An 18621-nucleotide genomic window follows, 5' to 3' on the forward strand; every position below is an offset into this window, starting at 1 on the left:
GAGGACCTGGGAACGCACTGAGAACCGGCCTGCGCTGCCAGGAAGGAAGGTGAGGGAAGGAAAAGAATTTCAATGAGTTTGGAGAGCTTCTGCTACCCCAATAACAGAACTGGGACGGACAGCATGAGGCCTCCAATCCTCTCGGGGCCTGACGGCCAGGGCACGTGAAAACTGACGCTTCAGACTGACCAAACGGGAGCGCTTCCAACTCTGAAAAATGAGCCCCATTAACGATCAGCTCACCCACCAGCCAACCCTCCACTTCCCTCCTTTAGAGACGCACTACCAATTACCCAACGCCAAACGCGGAGGGCGGCTCCGGCGTCACGTGACGCCGCGGCCACGTGACCCCGCCCTGGCGAGCCGAGGCGCGACCCAGCTCCCGCAGCCCGAGGGGAGGGGCCCGTTGTGCCCAAACCCAGCCAGATTCGACCATGCTGTCCCGCCTGCTCAAAGAACATCAAGCCAAGCAGAACGAACGCAAGGAGCTGCAGGGTGAGCGCAGTCCCTTCGGCCCTCCCGGCCGCGGCCTGGCGTCTGCCGGAAGCCTGGGGCCCGGGCAACCTCCCAGATCAAGGGGAGGGCGCCGGCTAGCGGGCGACCCGAGTGCAGGGCAGGGAACTGGGGCACTTCTGCAAATTCCGTTCCCTTGCCAACCCGCTCGGGTCCCTTCGGCAACTCCCCCATCCCGCCGAGGCGACGTCTGAGCCCCGCCCCTGGCTCTTGATACGCGGTGCCCAGAGGCCCAGGCAGCCTCTCACCGGAAGTGGGAGGGAGTTGGGGCCGCCCAGTGGCTGGGTTCCAGCGGGTCTGCCACCACAGCTAAGGCTGTGAAGCGCGCGGATCCTAAGGCCCAGACTGGGAATCCTGTAGTTGCCAATCCATTGCTCAAAGTAATGGAGAAAGGGTGTCTGGGAAGAGGCCTGGGCGTGCTTGAGGGGGTCCCTTCCCCTTGCAGGATGCCAATTTCCTCACCTCTAAAATAAAGGGGTTTGGTTTTATGTTTGTGAGGTTCTTTTTTAAGGTCTGTCGTTAGTTGACCAGAATAGAAAGTTTCCAGGTTAGTAAGAAGTACGTAGGGAACCCCTTGGCACCACCTCTTAAATACGAAGTCGGCTCCAACCACTTTCTCCTTCCCCAGAGAAGAGGAGGCGAGAGGCCATCAGTGCAGCGACCTGCCTGACCGAAGCTTTGGTGGATCACCTCAATGTGGGGTATGAACCTCGTTCCTCAGCTCGTTTCCTCCATCCACCCTGGTTAGACAAAGTCTGGGCCATCCTCCTAAAGGATCCAGGTGCCCCAGTTAGTCCCCTGACCTCCGTCCCCCAAATGTAACTTCACGGAGACCTGAGTCAGCTTTGACCCCTAAGCAGCTGCAGTGGTCAGGAAAGTTGCCAGAATCCCCCCCCCATACCAACCTCCCTGGCACAGCTTGATGCCACCTGGCGAACTCGATTCACCCTTTCAGATCCAGCTGTCACTTGGGTGGGAGGGAAGGACAACCTGTCTCACCACATCCCGCTCTCCTTCCTTCCCTCCTACTCTCTGGCAAGCCTGGGAAACAACTGGCAGGAACAAGAGAGCCCAGCTGGTAGAACTGAGGAAGAGCCTGTGCCAAGAGCTATGACAAAACCAGGCTGTCTCTTCCCTTCCTTCTGGGTCTCCAGGGACTCTACCCCCAGCCTCTACCCCGAGTGAGGAGGCCGGTGATAGCCAAAGACTTGAAAAGGCTTCCTGGAGCTGTGTGACTCAGAGAAGCGCAGAGATGGTGCCTTGATAGTCTGCCTACGGGAAGAAAGGAGGCTCACGCTATGCCTTCCACTCAGGGCAAGCAGAACGGCTCGGTTGTAAATCCAGAGACTGAGTCACCCAAGGGAGATGTGCAGGGCTTGGGGTCATCTCCATTACTCATCTGAGAGATTAGGTGGAAAATGGCCGTGGTTTGGGGCCTCTGGTCTCCTTGGTCTCCAGACAGCTGTCCTCTCTCCATGCTCCCCCATTGGCACCTTTGCTACCATTTGTGAGGCTGTTAGATGCCACCCCGCATTCAAACTTCCAGGGCAGCTAAGCCAAATCCAGATTAGAAAGGGTTTTGTGTTGCTACCCACAGCTCCTGTTCTCCAGAAAACGAAACAAAGGCTTGTCTGTCTCAGCCCTTGTCAGGTGCCCTGACCGCTTTCCCGGACCCCCACACACGCATTCCAGTGGGTGGCGGCACCGGATGTGGAGTCTCCTTTCTGACCTAGAGCAATGGGATCGGGAACGAAAGGTCCTCTGCTAGTAAGAGAGAAAACGGCAGTTACATTAAAAAAGAAGCAAAAAAATCAGAGCACCAACCCCTTGGTAGTCATGGCAACCACAGCCAGAACCTTGATTGACCAGAAAAGAAGTGTTGCCCAGGGTGTAAGGACAGGAGTGTGTCGTGTGTGTGTTCACTCGTCTTTGTGGGTGAAAGGAGTGTGGGAGGGAGAGTTAGGTGTGGCAGCAAGTGCCCGTACACCTGTAATCCCAGCAGGAGGATTGGGTCGAGGCCAGCTTCATCCCCATAGCAAATCTGAGGTCCTCCTGGGCCACATAAGACCCTGTCTCGCCGGGCGGTGGTGGCGCACGCCTTTAATCCCAGCACTTGGGAGGCAGAGGCAGGCGGATCTCTGTGAGTTCGAGACCAGCCTGATCTACAAGAGCTAGTTCCAGAGCAGGCTCCAAAACCACAGAGAAACCCTGTCTCGAAAAAAAAAAAAAAAAGACCCTGTCTCAAAGGGAATGGGTGTGAGAAGGCCAAGAAAATCTCTTGAGATAGGCTTATTTGACCCAGGGTTCCTAAGGAGGGGGCTTACTCTCCCATCTCATCCCAGATTCAGGGAGGGGCCTGGTTTCTTTCCCAGCTTCTCGCTGAGAACACGGGCCTTCAAATCACTGCCAGATGTGTCCCTGCTGCTGAGTTTTCCCACACTCCCTTTTCCCTTCCAGCTTCTTCCTCGGGGATATCCCCCAGGTTAACCCTCCCTGCCCCATCTCAGCTACAGAAACTCCTTGAGAGAATAAGGAACGGTATGTTTCTACCAGCTCCCAGATTGGCTTTCTTGGGAACCCTAGAGTTGTAAGGAGCCTGCTTTGTTAGGGTCATACCCAGAAAAGGCCAGAATCCCAAGGCTTTCCCAGCCCTACCTCCTGGCTGATCCTCCCAGCACGGTCATAGGCCCTGAGGACCACCCCCTGTGAACTGGATGAGCTGACATCCTCCTCCTCCTCCAATCCCTAGTGTGGCCCAGGCCTACATGAACCAGAGGAAGCTGGACCATGAGGTGAAGACCCTACAGGTCCAGGCTGCCCAGTTTGCCAAGCAGACAGGCCAGTGGATTGGAATGGTGGAGAACTTCAACCAGGCACTTAAGGTGGGCCACACTCAACACATAGTTGTCTTTATTTGAGCCCCCACTGGCTAGCTTCAGTCTCATAACTGTCTCAGACATAGGGTTAATGAGGAAGTGGGGTGGGCCCAGATATTCCTTCTGGTGTCAGATCAGAAAAGGCAGAAAGGAAGGGAAGGAAGGAAGGAAGGAAGGAAGGAAGGAAGGAAGGAAGGAAGGAAGGAAGGAAGGAAGGAAGGAAGGGAAAGAAAGAGAGAGAGAGAGAGAGAGAGAGAGAGAGAGAGAGAGAAAGCAAGCAAGAAAGCAGGATTTGGGGATGTGACTCAGTGACATGTTGTTTAGGGCCCTGGGCTCTACAGAAAACCCTCAGTATGGTACATAGTCCAGTCGTACCAGGTACCCTGGAGCCTGAGGCAGGAGGATAGCTTGAGCCAAGAGTGGAAGCCAACCTGAGTAATGTTGCAGTAATCCACCTCAAAGAAAGGCAGACAGACAGACAGACAGAAAAGCAGCTGGTGTATCTGAGTGAGCGACCTCAGCCTGGGACGCGTAATCTAACCACCCTGATTCCTAGCCTCCAGTCTCCTCTCCCCTTCCCAGGAAATTGGGGATGTGGAGAACTGGGCTCGGAGCATCGAGCTGGACATGCGCACCATTGCCACAGCACTGGAATATGTCTACAAAGGGCAGCTGCAGTCTGCACCGTCATCCTAGCCTCTCTCCTCTCCCCAAACCCTCTTCTTACCCTCCTGCATGGGAGGGAAACTGGTAGGCCACAAATAAAACACAAGGTTCCATTCTGTGTGGTGTGTTTGACAGAGTCACTAGCTCCTGCATGGTAGTGGGGTTTCCAGGTTGTTTCCCTGTGGACCAGTGCCTTTGGTGGAGGGTGACAATATTCCTCTTACTGCACCTTCTCTTCCTTGAGCCTGGTGCAGGTGCCTTTTGGCTGGGCCGGAAGTTTCCTCATCCCTGCCCAGAGGCCTCTGCTCGAAACTTTCTACTTCCAGACTGGAGTGTCCTGCAGGGAATTAAGGCCGGGAGCAGACCTAGTCCTTGGCTCTGGCTCTCTGCCCCACCACATGCTCACATGCTCTCTCAGGCTGCGCTAAGCGGTGTCATGAGTCTGGGCCAGGTGGGAGATTAATTCCTGGGGACGCTTCAGAGCTGAGAAGGAAATAAAAAAAAATAAATAACAGGTCTAGGGCCACCCACAGAGAGGGGCAGCTGCCATCCTTGGTAGTTCCTACCTCCTAGGAGACAGTGACATAGCCGGTCAAGAGGCCAGGCTGAGAAAGACAGCCTAAGGGGGGCCTGGGCAGAGCTGCCCTCTGCCAAAACCTAGCTTCAGCCAAGCAGGCTTCAGCCTCTTAGCTCCTCCTCCTCATCGCTGCTGCCCTCACCGCCCCCCAAACAAGGAGACACTTAACACCCCTGCTCCGCAGCAGGAGTCCACCCCTCCAGACTTTGGCCTTAGCTGTAGCGAGTGTGGGAGCAAAGTCTGGATGAAAAAGCTTCACACGTTGTGTGCCTGCCTGCCTGCTTTGCCCAGAGGTGAGTGGAGCGGTGGGAACGGGCCGGGTGCTCGGAAAAGACTTGCTAGGGACGGCATGTGTTGGTCGTTCAGGCTTCCAGCTTCACGCGCTGTCCTCGCACAGCAGCCCTTTGATCTCCCACAGTGCTGAGATGGCCCTGGTGGGTATCACAGCGCAGTCTGCTAAATGAGAAAACAGGTTCCAAGACAGTGCAGGTGTGCAGCTTCACTTTGAGGCCACCAGGGCTGAAATGCAGGGCTCTCGACTCCAGAAGTAAGGCAAGGATGGATGCAGAGCGTCTTGGTGTTCCTGGATTAGTAGAAGGTACAGTGGTACCCCAGGTCCCTCTGCTCCCACACAACACGTTTGTCCAAAGATCCAGCTCAGGTTGATTTCATTAGCTACAAACGTTAGCTTGTTTGCTAGTGTGTGCCCGCATCTGTTTGGCACAATAAGCCATAACCTGCCAATCATCTGCCAAGCAGATGGTTTCTTGGTTTGTCTGCTCAGACCAGACATTTCCAGCGTAGTAGTCGGTAGGGGCCAGGGCTGAAGGGGCAGAGGGAATGACAAGCTTTCCCGCCCAGTCTAGGCTGCCATCTGCAGGGCACCGCATCTAACCATGTGGCTGCCTCTGCTCCTGGGTGCCTTGCTGGGGGCAGTGCTGTGGTTGCTCAGAGACCGGCAGAGACTGCCTGCCAGCGATGCTTTCATCTTCATCACTGGCTGTGACTCGGGCTTTGGGCGCCTTCTGGCACTGCAACTTGACCAGAAAGGCTTCCAAGTCCTGGCCAGCTGCCTGACCCCCTCTGGGGCAGAAGACCTACAGCAGATGGCCTCCTCCCGCCTCCACACAACACTGCTGGATGTCACCGATCCCCAGAACGTCCAGCAGGTTGCCAAGTGGGTAAAGACACACGTTGGAGAAACTGGTGAGTAGTGGAGGTTCCCCGGGAACCTGGTCTCTACATTAATCCCAGGAGTCACTGGGGCTGTGGGGAGGAATGGGGTTTAAATCCTCCCAGGAAGGAAACCTTCCCAGAACCCCAGCCGGTGTCTGTCATTTCCCCACAGGGCTTTTTGGTCTGGTGAATAACGCTGGCGTGGCTGGTGTCATCGGGCCTACACCATGGCTGACAAGGGATGACTTCCAGCGCGTGCTGAATGTGAACACACTGGGTCCCGTCGGGGTCACCCTCGCCCTGCTGCCTCTGCTACAGCAGGCCCGGGGCCGGGTGGTCAACATCACCAGCGTCCTAGGTCGTCTAGCAGCCAATGGCGGGGGCTACTGTGTTTCCAAGTTTGGCCTGGAGGCCTTCTCGGACAGCCTGAGGTGAGGGTGCACAGCTCCAGCCCAGCCTGGAGAGGGACGGGGATCTTACTAGCAGGTACACTGGATGCTGGCACAGGCCAGAACAGGAAGAGGAGACAGGGTGATAGAGAGCTGAAACCCCAGGCTTTATCACCTACAAGCTATGTCCTTAAATAGCTTGCACTTGTGTGTGTTATTTGAGACAAATCTCACTGTGCCATCCTGACTGAGCTGGGACTCATAGAAATCAGCCTGCCTCTGCCCCTCTGCCTCCTAGTGCTGAGCTTAAAGGTGTGTGAGCACCCCACACCAAGCAGGGACTTTTGGTTTCTTTTTTTTTCCTGCAGTTTTTCGAGACAGGGTTTGTCTGTACAGCCCTGGTTGTCCTGGAACTCACTTTGTAGACCAGGCTGGCCCCAAACTCACCAAGATCTGCCAGCCTTTGCCTCCCAAGTGCTGGAATTAAAGGTGTGCACCACCACTGCCCGACCTACTTGTTTTTTTGAGTCAGGGTTGCACTCTGTAGTCCAGGCTGGCCCCAAATTCTTAGCAATCCTCCTACTCAGCCTCCTGAGCACTGCCATTACAGATGTGAGCCACCACACACCTAACTAGGTTATTTCTTTATATTTATTTTTTTTCTTCCAAATCTGTTAAGTCAGAGTGAGGGTTGCCTCATGGGGGTTCAGAGCAAAGTGGGGTATGTACAAGAACCCATCAGTGCCTTAGATGTTGGGGAAACCTTTTGTCATTTATTTTTAAATGGCATTTGCTTACACACACACACACACACATATATAAAACAGACACACATACATATTTATTGTGTGTGCGCAAGCATGAATGTATGGGTGCCATGGCATGCATGTCGAAGTAAAGCCATGGGAGTCTGTTCTCTCTGAGGTGGCGAGGCAGGAGCCCTTCCTCCCTGATGAGTCATCCCACCAGCCCTCACATCACTATTTTTGTTGTTTGTTTTTTGTTTTTCGAGACAGGGTTTCTCTGTGTACCTCTGGAGCCTGTCCTGAACTCGCTCTGCAGTTCCAGGCTCCAGGCTGGCCTCAAACTCACAGATATCCTCCTGCCTCTGCCTCCCGGGTGCTAGGATTAAAGGTGCCACCGTCACCTGGCTCTTCATATCACTGTTAACAGAAAACCTAGGATTTTTTCTTTCCACCCTCTCACCCATTCTGTATGAATAGCTATTACTGTGGGTAGGAGTGTTGAGACACACCCCTAGGCCAGGTCTGCCCTTCAGTTTTGAGAAGGGTCTACTATAGACCAGGAGGTTTTTTTTTTTTTTTTTTTTTTAATGTGTTTTAGTGTTTGACCTGCATGTATGTCTTATATGAAGGTGTCAGATCCCCTGGAACTGGAGTCACAGACAGTGGTGAGCTGCCATGTGGGTGCTGGGACTTGAACCTGGGTCCTCTGGAAGAGCAGCTAATGCTCTTAACCGCTGAGCCAGTTCTGTCCTTTTTCCTTTTATTCTTGAGATAGGGTATCACTTTGTAGCCTAGACTGGCCTCACTATGCAAGCGCTGGGCTCACAGACACAGCCTTCACTTCGGGCCTCCCATAACATCTGAACAACAATGTTCAAAGTCGGTGGGACCGTAAGGAGCTAAGACAACCATGGGAGCAGGAGAGTCTGAATTTGAGACAGAAGCCCAGCGAGTCAGGAAGGCCGCCTTCCTCACCGTTCCCAACAGATAATCTCATTGCCTCTGTCCGCTTGCCTGTTCTTGCAGTCAGCATCACGGAACACAGATACACTTGGGTCTCAGGCCAGAACAGAGCGGCAGGATGCACCCCCACCTGAACTATCAAGTCACCCGCCAGCTAATACCAGTCTAGAGTCCTCACACCCAGTACTCAGGACTCAATCTTACAAGGCTCTAGACCAAGAACTGACAGCCTGCAGTTATCAACCACATGGGCTCAGCTGCCTTCAGGCTAACAATGGTTTTATATTTTTAAATAGTTACATTGTAAATGGTCATACATTAATTTTGCCAGATATTGTGGCATACACCTTTTAATCCCAGCACTCAAGGCAGAGGCAATAGTATCCCTGAGTTTGAGACCAACCTGGTCTACATAGTAAGTTCCAGTCCAGCCAGGGCTACATGGTAAAACCCTGCAGCAAAATAAATAAAAACACTAATTTTGTCTGGCCTGTAGTATGTCAAAATTTAGTATCAAGAAAAAGTAGGGGATGGGGGGATGGGGTGGGGAGAGGCTCCCCAGTTATGATCGCTGGATCATGAGGATCCATACCCACGTAACATGATGCCCTCTCCTGAACTTCATGCGTATGTGCACATACACTCACACATGTGCACACACACACACGTGCACACACGCACACATTTACGTGAATCTTTTTGAAGACAGGAACAGAAGGATCCTGAATTCAGAGTTAATCTGGACTACATTAGCAGCATGAGGCTTTAGGCTTGATCCCAAGCACCTACCACCACGAAAGTAAAGGAAATACAGCTGCTAAGCATTAATCTAGTTAACAGGAGAAAATACATAGTAGAGGTGTGCTTCGTGAGACCCACCCATAATTCCAAGACTAGGGAAGCTGAGGCAAGGGACTGAGGCCAGCCTGGGCCACAAAACAATCCCCCCGCCCCCGCAGAGTGATATAGGTCTGTAATCCTAGCATTTTTCCAGGCCAACTTCTACTACGTAGCAAACTCAAGCTACATGAAAACCAATCTCAAAAAATTTTTTTTTCTTTCAAGCCAGCAAAATGGCTGAGCGCTTCCTTACAAGCCGGACATCCTGAGTGTAGTGGACATCCATGGTGGAAGAAACCAGGCTGTCCTGTGACATCCAGACATGGACAGTGGCATACACACATACACAAGATTAGCCCAGACTACACAGTGAGACCCTGTCTCATAAAATAAATTTTAAAAAATGAGAGAGAGATATCCAGTTAACATAACGGCTCACACCTGTAATCCCAATCCATGGAAGGCAGAGACAGAAGTTACCAGTTCAGTGCTAGCCTGGGCTATGTGAGACTCTGTCTCAAAACACAAAAACAAGGAGTCAGGGAGATGACTCGGAGGATAAGAGTGATTAAAATCTGCTCTTGCAGAGGACCAGACTGGTCCCCAGCACCCACATGGTGGGTGGTTCACAGCAGCCTGTAACTCCCCCAGCACCCACAAGGTGGCTCACGACAGCCTGTAACTCCAGCTGCAAGGGACCTGACACCTTCTGACCAGTGAAGGCTCCTGCATACCCATGAACTCATGCAACGCACATAAATATTCAATAGGCTTTAAAAAGAGACTATAAGGAAAACAAACTGGAAGATACCAGCCCTGGGCTGGATGGTGAGGAGCAGTTTCTGGTCCACCATACACAGGCCCGAGGTTTATCCTCAGTGCCAGGAAGAAAAACAAGAAGCTCCCCATGCTTCCCATCCCAGGCCCACCAGCAATAGCCTTTCCGGTCAGGATGCGCGTCCCCTCACTCATGGGACCCCTCTGCCCACCCTCCAGGCGGGACGTGGCTCCATTTGGAGTAAAAGTCTCCATCGTGGAGCCTGGCTTCTTCAGAACCCCTGTGACCAGCCTGGAGAGTCTGGAAAACACACTGAAGTCTTGCTGGGCCCGGCTACCACCGGCGACACGGGCCCATTACGGGGAAACCTTCCTCACTTCTTGTGAGTAGCTGGGCCCATATTGAGTGCACGGTGGGAAAAAGAGGGCCAGGAAGGTCAGGCCTCGTAGGGAGGAAAATGAAAGGTGGTGTCGCTTCCCAAACTGGGCAGCCAGCCCAGGTGATGTATAAGACAGCCTAAGAGGGATGGCGGGGAGGGAGGGAGCGCGCGCACACTAACTACGGGCATCTTCCAAGATACAGATCTCCAAGTGCAGCGCCGGGTCATGAACCTGATCTGTGACCCAGACCTGGCGAAGGTGACCAGCTGCCTGGAGCATGCCCTGACTGCTCGTCACCCCCGAACCCGCTACAGCCCGGGCTGGGATGCCAAGCTGCTCTGGCTGCCTGCCTCCTACCTTCCGGCCGGCCTGGTGGACGCTGTGCTCACCCGGGTCCTTCCCCGGCCTGCACAGTCAATCTCCTGATTCCAACTTTCCAGCAAAGGGCTGATTGTGAAGGGCAAACCATGTATTTCTGTCTCCACTCTGGCGCTGCCTGGTTCCTGGCTCAAAGCTGGCTCTCAATAAATATGTATTGTTTTAAAAGAAAAAAGTAGGTGGACAGAAGTGAAGGTACTCGTGGGAGCCTGGCAAGATTTAGTGTCTAAAATCCCTAAGCTGCCTAGAGCGGGTACTCTTTACTGCCTGCAAAACTTCTGTTGTCCACTGGGGGGTGTAAGGAACTACCTTCCACTTAGAGAGGCTTTTTGGAGCTGCACTTGGAGAGATGGCCACAAGAGGGCACTTTTGTCCGATTTTTCTGCGTGGAGTAGTGAGCATTCATTTGCACCTGGCAGGACATTATCTAACGTTTGTCGGACAGAAGGGCAGGTGATGAAAATGCTCAGAGCCGGATTGGGTGGCTTCCATGGAAGAAGGAAATACTTAAATTCTATTATCTAATGCAAGAATCAAAACACTGGCCGCATAGGTCTCAAGCAACTTAACCATTCGAAAAAGGAGCCAGACCTCCTCAAGAACTGAGAGGGAGGAGTCTGCTGGCCCTCAAAGCATCAGAAGGCCAAGAGTTGTCCAAAATAGACATGGGCCAGGCTTTACCATGTAGGCCCTTTGTGGAAAAATCCGTTGGTCTTATGCAGGATATGGCCTCGCAAATGCTCTAGGAACACTGAAGACCCAGCAAACAACACAAAACAGGGCTCAGAGAGAGGACACTGACACCTCCTCCTCTGGTCCCCACTTCTCCCACAGCCAAACCAGCCAACACTAACAAAAGACTCCTTTCCCAAATCCCCCTAAATATGCCTGCCTATTCCCTGGGCAGGGGCTGGGAGAAGGAAAAGGAAGCGGGCCATCCTTCATTCTAAGATAAACTGAGAACATCTCCTTTTCAGGTCTGAAAAAATAATCCGTTTAATTGAAAAACCTGGAGAATCCACTCCCTTAGATGAAAAGACAGAAGAGATCAGACCCCGCCCCCTACATTACTTCATAGCCACTTCGGATACTTTTCACCAGACAGCAGGAGAAGATGATTCCCAGGACCTGAAAGGAGAGATGGAGATGAGGGTGCGGAGGAGGCAAGACCAGCTTCCCCAAACCCATCCAAGGGCCACTCTGCCCAGGCTCCCCAGATGCCCTGCACGTGTTCCTCACCTCCACAAAAGCAATACCCAGGGCTACCGCAGCCACCAGCAATATATTCTTCCTCAGCTCGGCCCCCATGCTCTGGACGCAGCCCTGAGGGAAAAGCAAGCATGAATACCAACAGAAAGAGACGTCCTACCTCCCTCCTATTCCATGTCCTAGCCCTCTCCTCCCTGGAGCTCAGCCCCAGCCCTGATCCCGTTAGCCTCTCTCCTGCCTCCTGAAACATTTCCCAAGTTTTCCCGGTCTAATGTCTTCTCCCTACCTGAGTATGGATCGTGGGTAACTTGAAGTCAGTCCCACAGCCCACAGTGACGTTGAGGCAGCAGGAATCGGGGACTCGGTCCTTGGCCATCCCAGGGACAGTCCCCCAGTCTGTGTAGTTATTAGCCCCACAGCAGTTAAACTAGGAGAACGAGGAAGGGAGGGAGGAAAGCTGCTCAATCAAGCCAGAGATAAGAACCTTCCATCCCCACTGTCCCTCTCCGCGGCCTTCCCACTCACTCGCTCCTGCCACCTGTCCAGAACCGAGGCTGTTCTGTTGTCTTTCAGGTAATTCTGCATCTGCTTCTGGAAGCTCTTACTGAACTCTGACTCCACCTACGAGTAGGAAAGCATGTCGGAGAGAGAAAATTCAGGCCCTAGAGTCCCAGGGTGACCCGAGCCAGGGCTCCCCTGTTCCCTGCTTACCTTGTCTCTGAACACGTAGCCAGCAATGGCCACAGCCACCTCCACAAGCACGATGAGAGACAGGAAGACAGCAAACTGCAGAAGCACAGGACAGGCATCAGGTTTGACGTCTGGATCTAAGAGGCTTGTTCTGACCCAGTCAATTCCTGGTGCTCCCCACCCACCCACCTCACCACAAAAATGCCCTCCGGCCGTCACAGGAGTCACGCTGTCCCCCGTCACTCACTGTAATCATAAGACAGGAGTTCTCCTTGCAGGCCCCACAGCAGCCCACAAAGGCCACCAGGAAGAGGAAGGCGCCCACTGCAATGATGACCACAGGCAACAGGGAGGCTGGCGTGGTCTCCTGGCTGATGGTCTGATTCAAGAAAACCTGAGCTGCTACACCAACTGCAATCAATCCCACGGCACAGGCCTGGGGGGAAAAGATGGGTTTGGTCAGATCCTCACCCTCACACCTTATCTCCACCCAGAAAACAGGTTTTTGTTTGTTTTTGTTTTTGTTTTGTTTTGTTTTTAGAAACAGGGTTTCTTTGTGTAACAGCTCTGTTACACAAAGAAACCCTCTCTGTAGACCAGGTTGGCCTCAAAATCACAGAGATCCACCTGCCTCTGCGTCCCCAGTGCTGGGATTAAAGGCGTGCGCCACCACCGCCTGTCCCAGAAAGCAGACTGTTAACACCTCCGGGGAGCCCTGACTGTAAAGAAGGCAGTCTGCCCATCTGTGTCCCACAGGGAAGACTGGGAAGTCGTTCAAGACACTCGGGGAGGGGGGATCAGGTGTCACACCTTCCTGTAAATGGCTTTTCACACGGAGAACTCTCGGGTAGACTCTCCAGAACTGCCCCCTCACTCCAGTGACTAAGGTCCTAGGGCCAGCTAGGCCAGGGAGAAAGAGGGGGGTAAGAGTGGCCCCACTCTGAACAAACACTAGCTTCTCAAGGCAGGAGCAAAAGAAAGTGGGCTGGGCCTTTACTTCCCCCCACCTCCATGAGAGGGTAGAGAAGAGAGATGAATACATAGGGTGGGGATTGGGGTAGCCCCGTGGCGATACCATCAGACCGTTGGCAGGTTGCCCCACTACCCCATATCACAAATGGTTGGGTCACCAGACAGGAAGGGCCAGGAGGGGGTTGAGCGGGGATGCTGCCCATCTAGGGTGGCCATTCTCTGTCCAAACTCTCCTCCGAGGACCCGGAAAGCCAGCGGGAAAGGGGTGCGTTCTGCCCTGGGCCGCTTCTTCCGGCCTTCCTTCCACATCTGGCCTCCAGCTGCCTCCATTCCTGGGTCCCTCACCCCTCATGGCTCTCGCTCCAAGACTCCCCGCACCCCGTCCCTCTGCCCCCACTACTCACGCAGAAGGCCAGCAGAAGAACGTAGAGCAAGAACTTGACACACTTCATTCCTCCTTCCACCGCCATGGCTGCTGGGCCTGGGTCCGCGGAAAGCACAGGGATCGGATCAGACCGAGGGGGCACCGGCTCGGCAGCTCCCCGCCGGCCCTCGCAGCCTTCCCTGCGCGGCCCCCACCGCGGCCCTTCCCACCCGGAAACCCGCGCTCAGATCCACGTCTCCCTGTCCCCCTCCGCGCTGCGGCCGCACAGGGGTGGGGGGCGCGCAGCGAGCGGGACCTCGGGATCCCAGGACGCACGGAGGGCGCGGCCGGGCACCGTGCAGACCTCGACCCCGGCGGCCGGGCGACGCACCGCAGCCGGTCCTTCCTGCGCCGGATCCGGACTGCGACCACCGCCGGCCGCCGCCCAGCGCCGAAGCCTGCGCTCGGCAGACCGCGACCCCGGAGCCGCCAGGGCCTCCCCACCCCCACCCCCCGGGGCGGCGCGCCAGACGCCCCGCGGGCGTCGCCAACTTCGAGGCAAAGTTGCTCGAGGGCCCGGGCGAGCAGCCGGCTGCTCCCGGGCGGCTGGGCGCGCGTCCCCCCGGGGCGCCCCCGGGGACCCTCGGCACGCGCGGCCACGGCCTCACCTGCGCTCCCCGACGTCGCACGATGCTCTCCGGCCGCGGGTCAGCCGCCGTCTCCCCGCCTGTGCCCCCCGCTCGCGCCCCGCCTGCCGCGCGGCCCCGCCCCGGCTCCAGCCAGCCCCCTCCCCCGCGGGGTGGCCGCCAGCCTCCCTCGTGACGCGGGAACAGCTGCGGCCTGAGTCACCGGGGCTGGCGGGCGAGGGGGAGGCGAGCCCCCCGCCCGGGCAGGGCCACGTGGCCCCTACCGGGAAAGCCCGAGCCGGGCGCCGGACCCCGGCTCCGTCCGGTTCCCGCGGCCCGCAGAGGACGGAGAGGCCGCCCAGAGTTGCCCAGAGGCAGAGACGAGGCCAAGTGTCAAAATGGCCTTCGGCCGACTGCAACCCCCACCGAGAGTCACGAGAGCCACGCACCTCCCGCTCCGTCCCGGTTCGAGCCCCCGCCCCCATCCCCGAGCCCGCGGAGAGCGGTGCATTGGGTGGGGCGAGAGTAAACACTTCCAGAAAGCCCCTGGCTTCACGTCCCAGCAGTCTCCCAGCATTCTAGACTAGGGTGTTCGGGTCCCAACTTCTCCATTTTCTGGGACTCCTGGGCTGTGGAAACTGGAGGAAGATCTTGTCTTGAGCCGATCCACAAGTCAATTACAACACGTCAGAGCCTGGGCCCTCCTTCTGGGAAAAGATTAACAAAGTCTGCGCTCCATAACTCCTGAGTCAGCCAGTGGTTGAAGGAGATGTGAGAAAGGGCACCAAGGCTAGCAAGGAGTTTGTCGAATAAACTTCACCCTCTTGTTCCTCTTCTCATCAGAAAACGGGAAAGCTTTAATCACGCCCTTATCCCAGCACTCAGGAGGCAGAGGCAGGCGGATCTCTGAGAGTTCGAGGCCAGCCTGGTCTACAAGAGCTAGTTCCAGGACAGCTAGTGTGTAACACAGGGAAACCCTGTCTCGGAAAAAAAACAAAACAAAGACAGGGAGAGAGGGAGAGAGGAAGAGAGAGGGAGAGGAGAGAGAGAGAGAGAGAGAGAGAGAGAGAGAGCGAGAGAGAGAGAGAGATCAAAGCCGGTGAAGGCAGGAGCTCCCTTGTGCCGCCACGCCACCGCCACCGATGGTTCCCGAAAGAGCTGTCATGAATAGCCGAAAGGGAAGCAACCTTCACACTCCTAGCCTGAGCTCAGTTATTTCCACAACAGCTCCTTCTGTGAGTTGCTCACTGAGTCTGAAGAGGAGAAAGTGTGCACTAAGAAACAATTAGAGCCGGGCAGTGGTGGCGCACCCCTTTAATCCCAGCACGCAGGGAGACAGAGGCAGGCGGATCTCTGTGAGTTTGAGGCCAGCCTGGTCTACAGAGCGAGTTCCAGGACAGGCTCCAAAGCTACTGAGAAACCTTATCTTGAAAAACAAAGAAGGGAGGGAGGGAGAAGGAAAGGAAAGGAGGGGGAAGGGAAAGAAGGTTAAGGAAGGGAGAAAGAAAGAATTAGAACTTAAGGCTTTCTCAGGCCCCACGTTGGGCACCAGAATGTAGTTTTTTGGTTTTTGGTTTTTTTAATTCTTTATATTTTGCACTTTGGAGACCCACAACTCAACTCCCAAATAAATAAACAACAACTTATTATTCTTTCTTATCAATGCCTGGCCTTAGCTTGACTTGTTTCTAGTGTGTGGTGTGTGTGTGTGTGTATGTGTGTGTGTGTGTATCTCACTAAATTGTTCAGGATGACTTTGAATTTCTTAAATTATTCCATCTATCCTTTATTTTTGGACTTTATCTTTATCCTGTATACCTTTCTCTTCTTCTTACTCCAAGGCTTGCTGCGTAGCTGGGTGGCTGGCCCCTGGAGTCCTCCCTGCTCCCTGTTCCCGCTCCTCAATCTTCCATCTTCCCCGATTCCCCCTGTTCATTCTCTTTCCTTGCCAGCTCCACCTAACTTTTCCCTGCCTTGCTACTGGCCATTCAGCTCTTTATTAAATCAATCAGGTGTTTTAGGCAGGCAAAGTAACACAATTTCACAGAGTCAAACAAATACAGTTGTAAAAGAGTACAGCACATCTTTCCATAGCATAAACAAATGTAACACACCTTAAAATAAGGCGTCCCTTCCTGACCTCACATGGCACCATACATAGACGTACACTGCGCATACAGAGAAAGGTAACATGCATGAAAACAGACAGACCTGGAGGTCTCGCAAAGACAGGCATCGCGTGTTTTCTCTTAGGTGGAGTCTATATTTTTAAGAGGAGATGGTAGTAAATGCAGGATTATTGTTAGGGATGTGGAAGGGAAAAGAAAACAGAGGATGACTAAGAGGGAATAACGGGGCCAGAGAGATGGTTTGGTGTCTAAGAGCACGGACTGTGCTTCCAGAGGACCCGGGTTCAATTCCCAGCACCCACATGACAGCTCACAACTGTCTGTAACTCCAGGATCCAGCACCCTCACACAGACATATATATATACAGGCAAAAACATCAATTAAGCCGGGCGGTGGTGGCGCACGCCTTTAATCCCAGCACTTGGGAGGCAGAGGTAGGCGGATCTCTGTGAGTTCGAGACCAGCCTGGTCTACAAGAGCTAGTTCCAGGACAGGCTCCAAAGCCACAGAGAAACCCTGTCTCGAAAAACCAAAAAAAAAAAAAAAAACATCAATTAAATTAAGAATAAAAGAGAGGAAATAGCAGGGGTAAATAGTCACGTATGGGAATGTCATAAAGCCAGGCAGGGGTAATGGACCCGCACTTGGCAGGCAGAGATAGACAGATCTCTGAGAGTTTGACGCCAGCCTTGCCTACAGCGTGAGTTCCAAGACAGCCAGAACTACACAGAGAAACCCGGTCTCAAAAAAAACCGAAAAAGAGAAAGAAGTGTCAAAATGAAGCCCCTGACAATGCTGCCTCATCCAGCACAGAGCGAGCCCTGGAGAGCTGACTGGGCTAGTGGAGGGGTGAAGACGTACAGGCACATGGACAGAGAAGCCGGCACCCGGTGGAGCACGTGTGTTTTCTGAAGAAGCACTCCACACATTTACTGTGTTTACTGAACAGTGACATGAGAAGGGTGGGAGCCTTCTGTAGGGAGAGGCCTCGGGCTGTAAACAACAGGTGGGAGGAAGCTGCTGTCTGATGCTTTCTGTGAACTCAGTCAGCATCCACACAGGAACCCGAGGAGGGCTTCGCGGATTCCCGGAGAAGACCGGGAGAAGCTTTGCTGATTCCTCTGGGTGTGTGGCACTGGAGTCTTTAATACAGCCGTGCTCACATTCCTCGGGACTTCACCTGCCCTGGCACATTGACTCAGGGCTCACTTCACTTCCCACACAACGTAAATCCACTGGAAAGGAAAATGCAAAGATAAGGCTGGGCTGGGCTGGGCTGGCTGGGCTGAGATGCAGTGGCCAGAATTATGTCCTCCTAGAAGAATACACCAAGCACATTAGAGACCTGGCTCTCCCTGATCACTGCAGGATATGGAGGAGAAGTCAATGCCTTAGAAAAGAGTATTCATGGGTTTTCCTATTGTGCTTCTACCAGAAGCCAGGCCTGTACTGGGCACAGGGCAGCAAGGACAGAAAGAGAGTTGGTCTGTCCTCTGCCATGTTCTATGCACACTGCAGGACGGCAGAAACTCCTGGTAAGCCACAAGAGCTCTGGGGGAGAGTGGACTCCAAGTTGAGTGGATTCTCCAAGGTAACCTTGCTATTAAAAGGGAGATTCTCAGCTTCGGGGATGGGGAGTGAGAATTAGCCATCAGCAGTTCATCGGGCTTGGGGGGGAGGGGGCTCTCAGTGGTGGCCACGTGTTTATCATGTTCAGGACCCTGGGTTCCATCTCTATCAATGCAAAAAAATTAAAATAAAATTTTATAGCTTTGATAGTGATATGATAACGCAGGAAAATTGGTCTAACTCTTTGAAGGTGCATGCTAAAATATGGAAGGAAGGGTGCCACATCACGCCTGAACTGTGCTTGGAATGCTGGGAGACAATAAACGAAGCAGAAAGATGAAGAGTAACAGGATGGTGAGTTCTATTACTAGTTATTACTAGTTCCCTCACCCAAGGCCATCTTGGGTATGCCCCAAAGGCAAACACAGTGGGACGGAGGGTAATGGGAAGCCCTTGAGAAGGTAGCATGAGCCTAGAGATTGGGCTCACGACACTGGGGTGACAGCCGCCATCCACGGGACAGCAGTCAGGAAAGGAGACGTCACCTAACTTAAGAAGCTCCAGACTGGTATCTGGGTGGCCACATCCTACCAGAGGTTGGATGTGAAGCTCAGGAGACAAGGGACAGTCTAGAGACAAAAGCCAATGCGTCTGAGCCACTCCAGAATGTCCTGAGTGCAGCAGCTCGGAGACAGCCTGGATAACATATCAAGAACCGTTTCTTATGGATTAGTTAGTTCATCTACAAATGGGTGGGCAAGAAGGAAGAAAGAGAGCCT

The 18621-nt window shown here is 53.8% G+C and overlaps 3 protein-coding genes across 8 annotated transcripts; 2 read left to right on the forward strand and 1 right to left on the reverse strand.

Moving 5' to 3' along the window:
* Window positions 1-314: 314 nt before the first annotated feature.
* Window positions 315-4173, forward strand: Bloc1s1 (biogenesis of lysosomal organelles complex 1 subunit 1). Its single transcript, XM_057758233.1, has 4 exons — window positions 315-495; window positions 1142-1214; window positions 3263-3395; window positions 3972-4173. Exons 1-4 carry the CDS (start codon window positions 435-437, stop codon window positions 4083-4085), a joined length of 381 nt encoding a protein of 126 aa, XP_057614216.1. The 5' UTR covers window positions 315-434; the 3' UTR covers window positions 4086-4173.
* A 125-nt stretch (window positions 4174-4298) lies between these two features.
* On the forward strand, window positions 4299-10417 carry Rdh5 (retinol dehydrogenase 5). 5 transcript variants are annotated; one of them, XM_057758230.1, is made up of 5 exons: window positions 4299-4925; window positions 5499-5838; window positions 5981-6239; window positions 9743-9906; window positions 10101-10417. In XM_057758230.1, the coding sequence occupies exons 2-5, from the start codon at window positions 5529-5531 to the stop codon at window positions 10328-10330; spliced, it is 963 nt and encodes a 320-aa protein (XP_057614213.1). In that variant the 5' UTR covers window positions 4299-4925; window positions 5499-5528; the 3' UTR covers window positions 10331-10417. The 5 variants fall into 5 exon arrangements, with proteins under 5 accessions (XP_057614213.1, XP_057614210.1, XP_057614211.1 ...); XM_057758227.1 differs by having other exon boundaries at window positions 5569-5838; XM_057758228.1 differs by having other exon boundaries at window positions 5569-5838; window positions 10107-10417.
* An 845-nt stretch (window positions 10418-11262) lies between these two features.
* Window positions 11263-14750, reverse strand: Cd63 (CD63 molecule). Of its 2 annotated transcripts, none has more exons than XM_057757894.1 (8): window positions 14593-14750; window positions 13558-13634; window positions 12429-12617; window positions 12203-12277; window positions 12017-12112; window positions 11778-11918; window positions 11522-11605; window positions 11263-11410 (listed from the first exon to the last, which is right to left on the reverse strand). In XM_057757894.1, the coding sequence occupies exons 2-8, from the start codon at window positions 13621-13623 to the stop codon at window positions 11345-11347; spliced, it is 717 nt and encodes a 238-aa protein (XP_057613877.1). In that variant the 5' UTR covers window positions 13624-13634; window positions 14593-14750; the 3' UTR covers window positions 11263-11344. The 2 variants fall into 2 exon arrangements, with proteins under 2 accessions (XP_057613877.1, XP_057613876.1); XM_057757893.1 differs by lacking the exon at window positions 14593-14750 and adding an exon at window positions 14186-14267.
* Window positions 14751-18621: the final 3871 nt, after the last annotated feature.

Source organism: Chionomys nivalis, chromosome 25, assembly GCF_950005125.1.
Source record: "Chionomys nivalis chromosome 25, mChiNiv1.1, whole genome shotgun sequence".
NCBI lineage: Eukaryota > Metazoa > Chordata > Mammalia > Rodentia > Cricetidae > Chionomys > Chionomys nivalis.

Bases quoted from the DNA above. Each gene is read 5' to 3' on its own strand.
- Bloc1s1 (XM_057758233.1), top strand. From the start codon at position 435: ATGCTGTCCCGCCTGCTCAAAGAACATCAAGCCAAGCAGAACGAACGC. The intron at 1,215-3,262 runs GTATGAACCTCG...TCCAATCCCTAG, and splicing joins GTGGATCACCTCAATGTGGG to TGTGGCCCAGGCCTACATGA. The intron at 3,396-3,971 runs GTGGGCCACACT...TCCCCTTCCCAG, and splicing joins ACTTCAACCAGGCACTTAAG to GAAATTGGGGATGTGGAGAA.
- Cd63 (XM_057757894.1), bottom strand. From the start codon at position 13,623: ATGGCGGTGGAAGGAGGAATGAAGTGTGTCAAGTTCTTGCTCTACGTT. The intron at 12,618-13,557 runs GTGAGTAGTGGG...TTTTCCCCCCAG, and splicing joins TTCTTCTGCTGGCCTTCTGC to GCCTGTGCCGTGGGATTGAT. The intron at 11,919-12,016 runs GTGAGTGGGAAG...TCGTTCTCCTAG, and splicing joins TGGACAGGTGGCAGGAGCGA to TTTAACTGCTGTGGGGCTAA.
- Rdh5 (XM_057758227.1), top strand. From the start codon at position 4,877: ATGAAAAAGCTTCACACGTTGTGTGCCTGCCTGCCTGCTTTGCCCAGA. The intron at 4,926-5,568 runs GTGAGTGGAGCG...TGCTGGGGGCAG, and splicing joins CCTGCCTGCTTTGCCCAGAG to TGCTGTGGTTGCTCAGAGAC. The intron at 5,839-5,980 runs GTGAGTAGTGGA...ATTTCCCCACAG, and splicing joins GACACACGTTGGAGAAACTG to GGCTTTTTGGTCTGGTGAAT.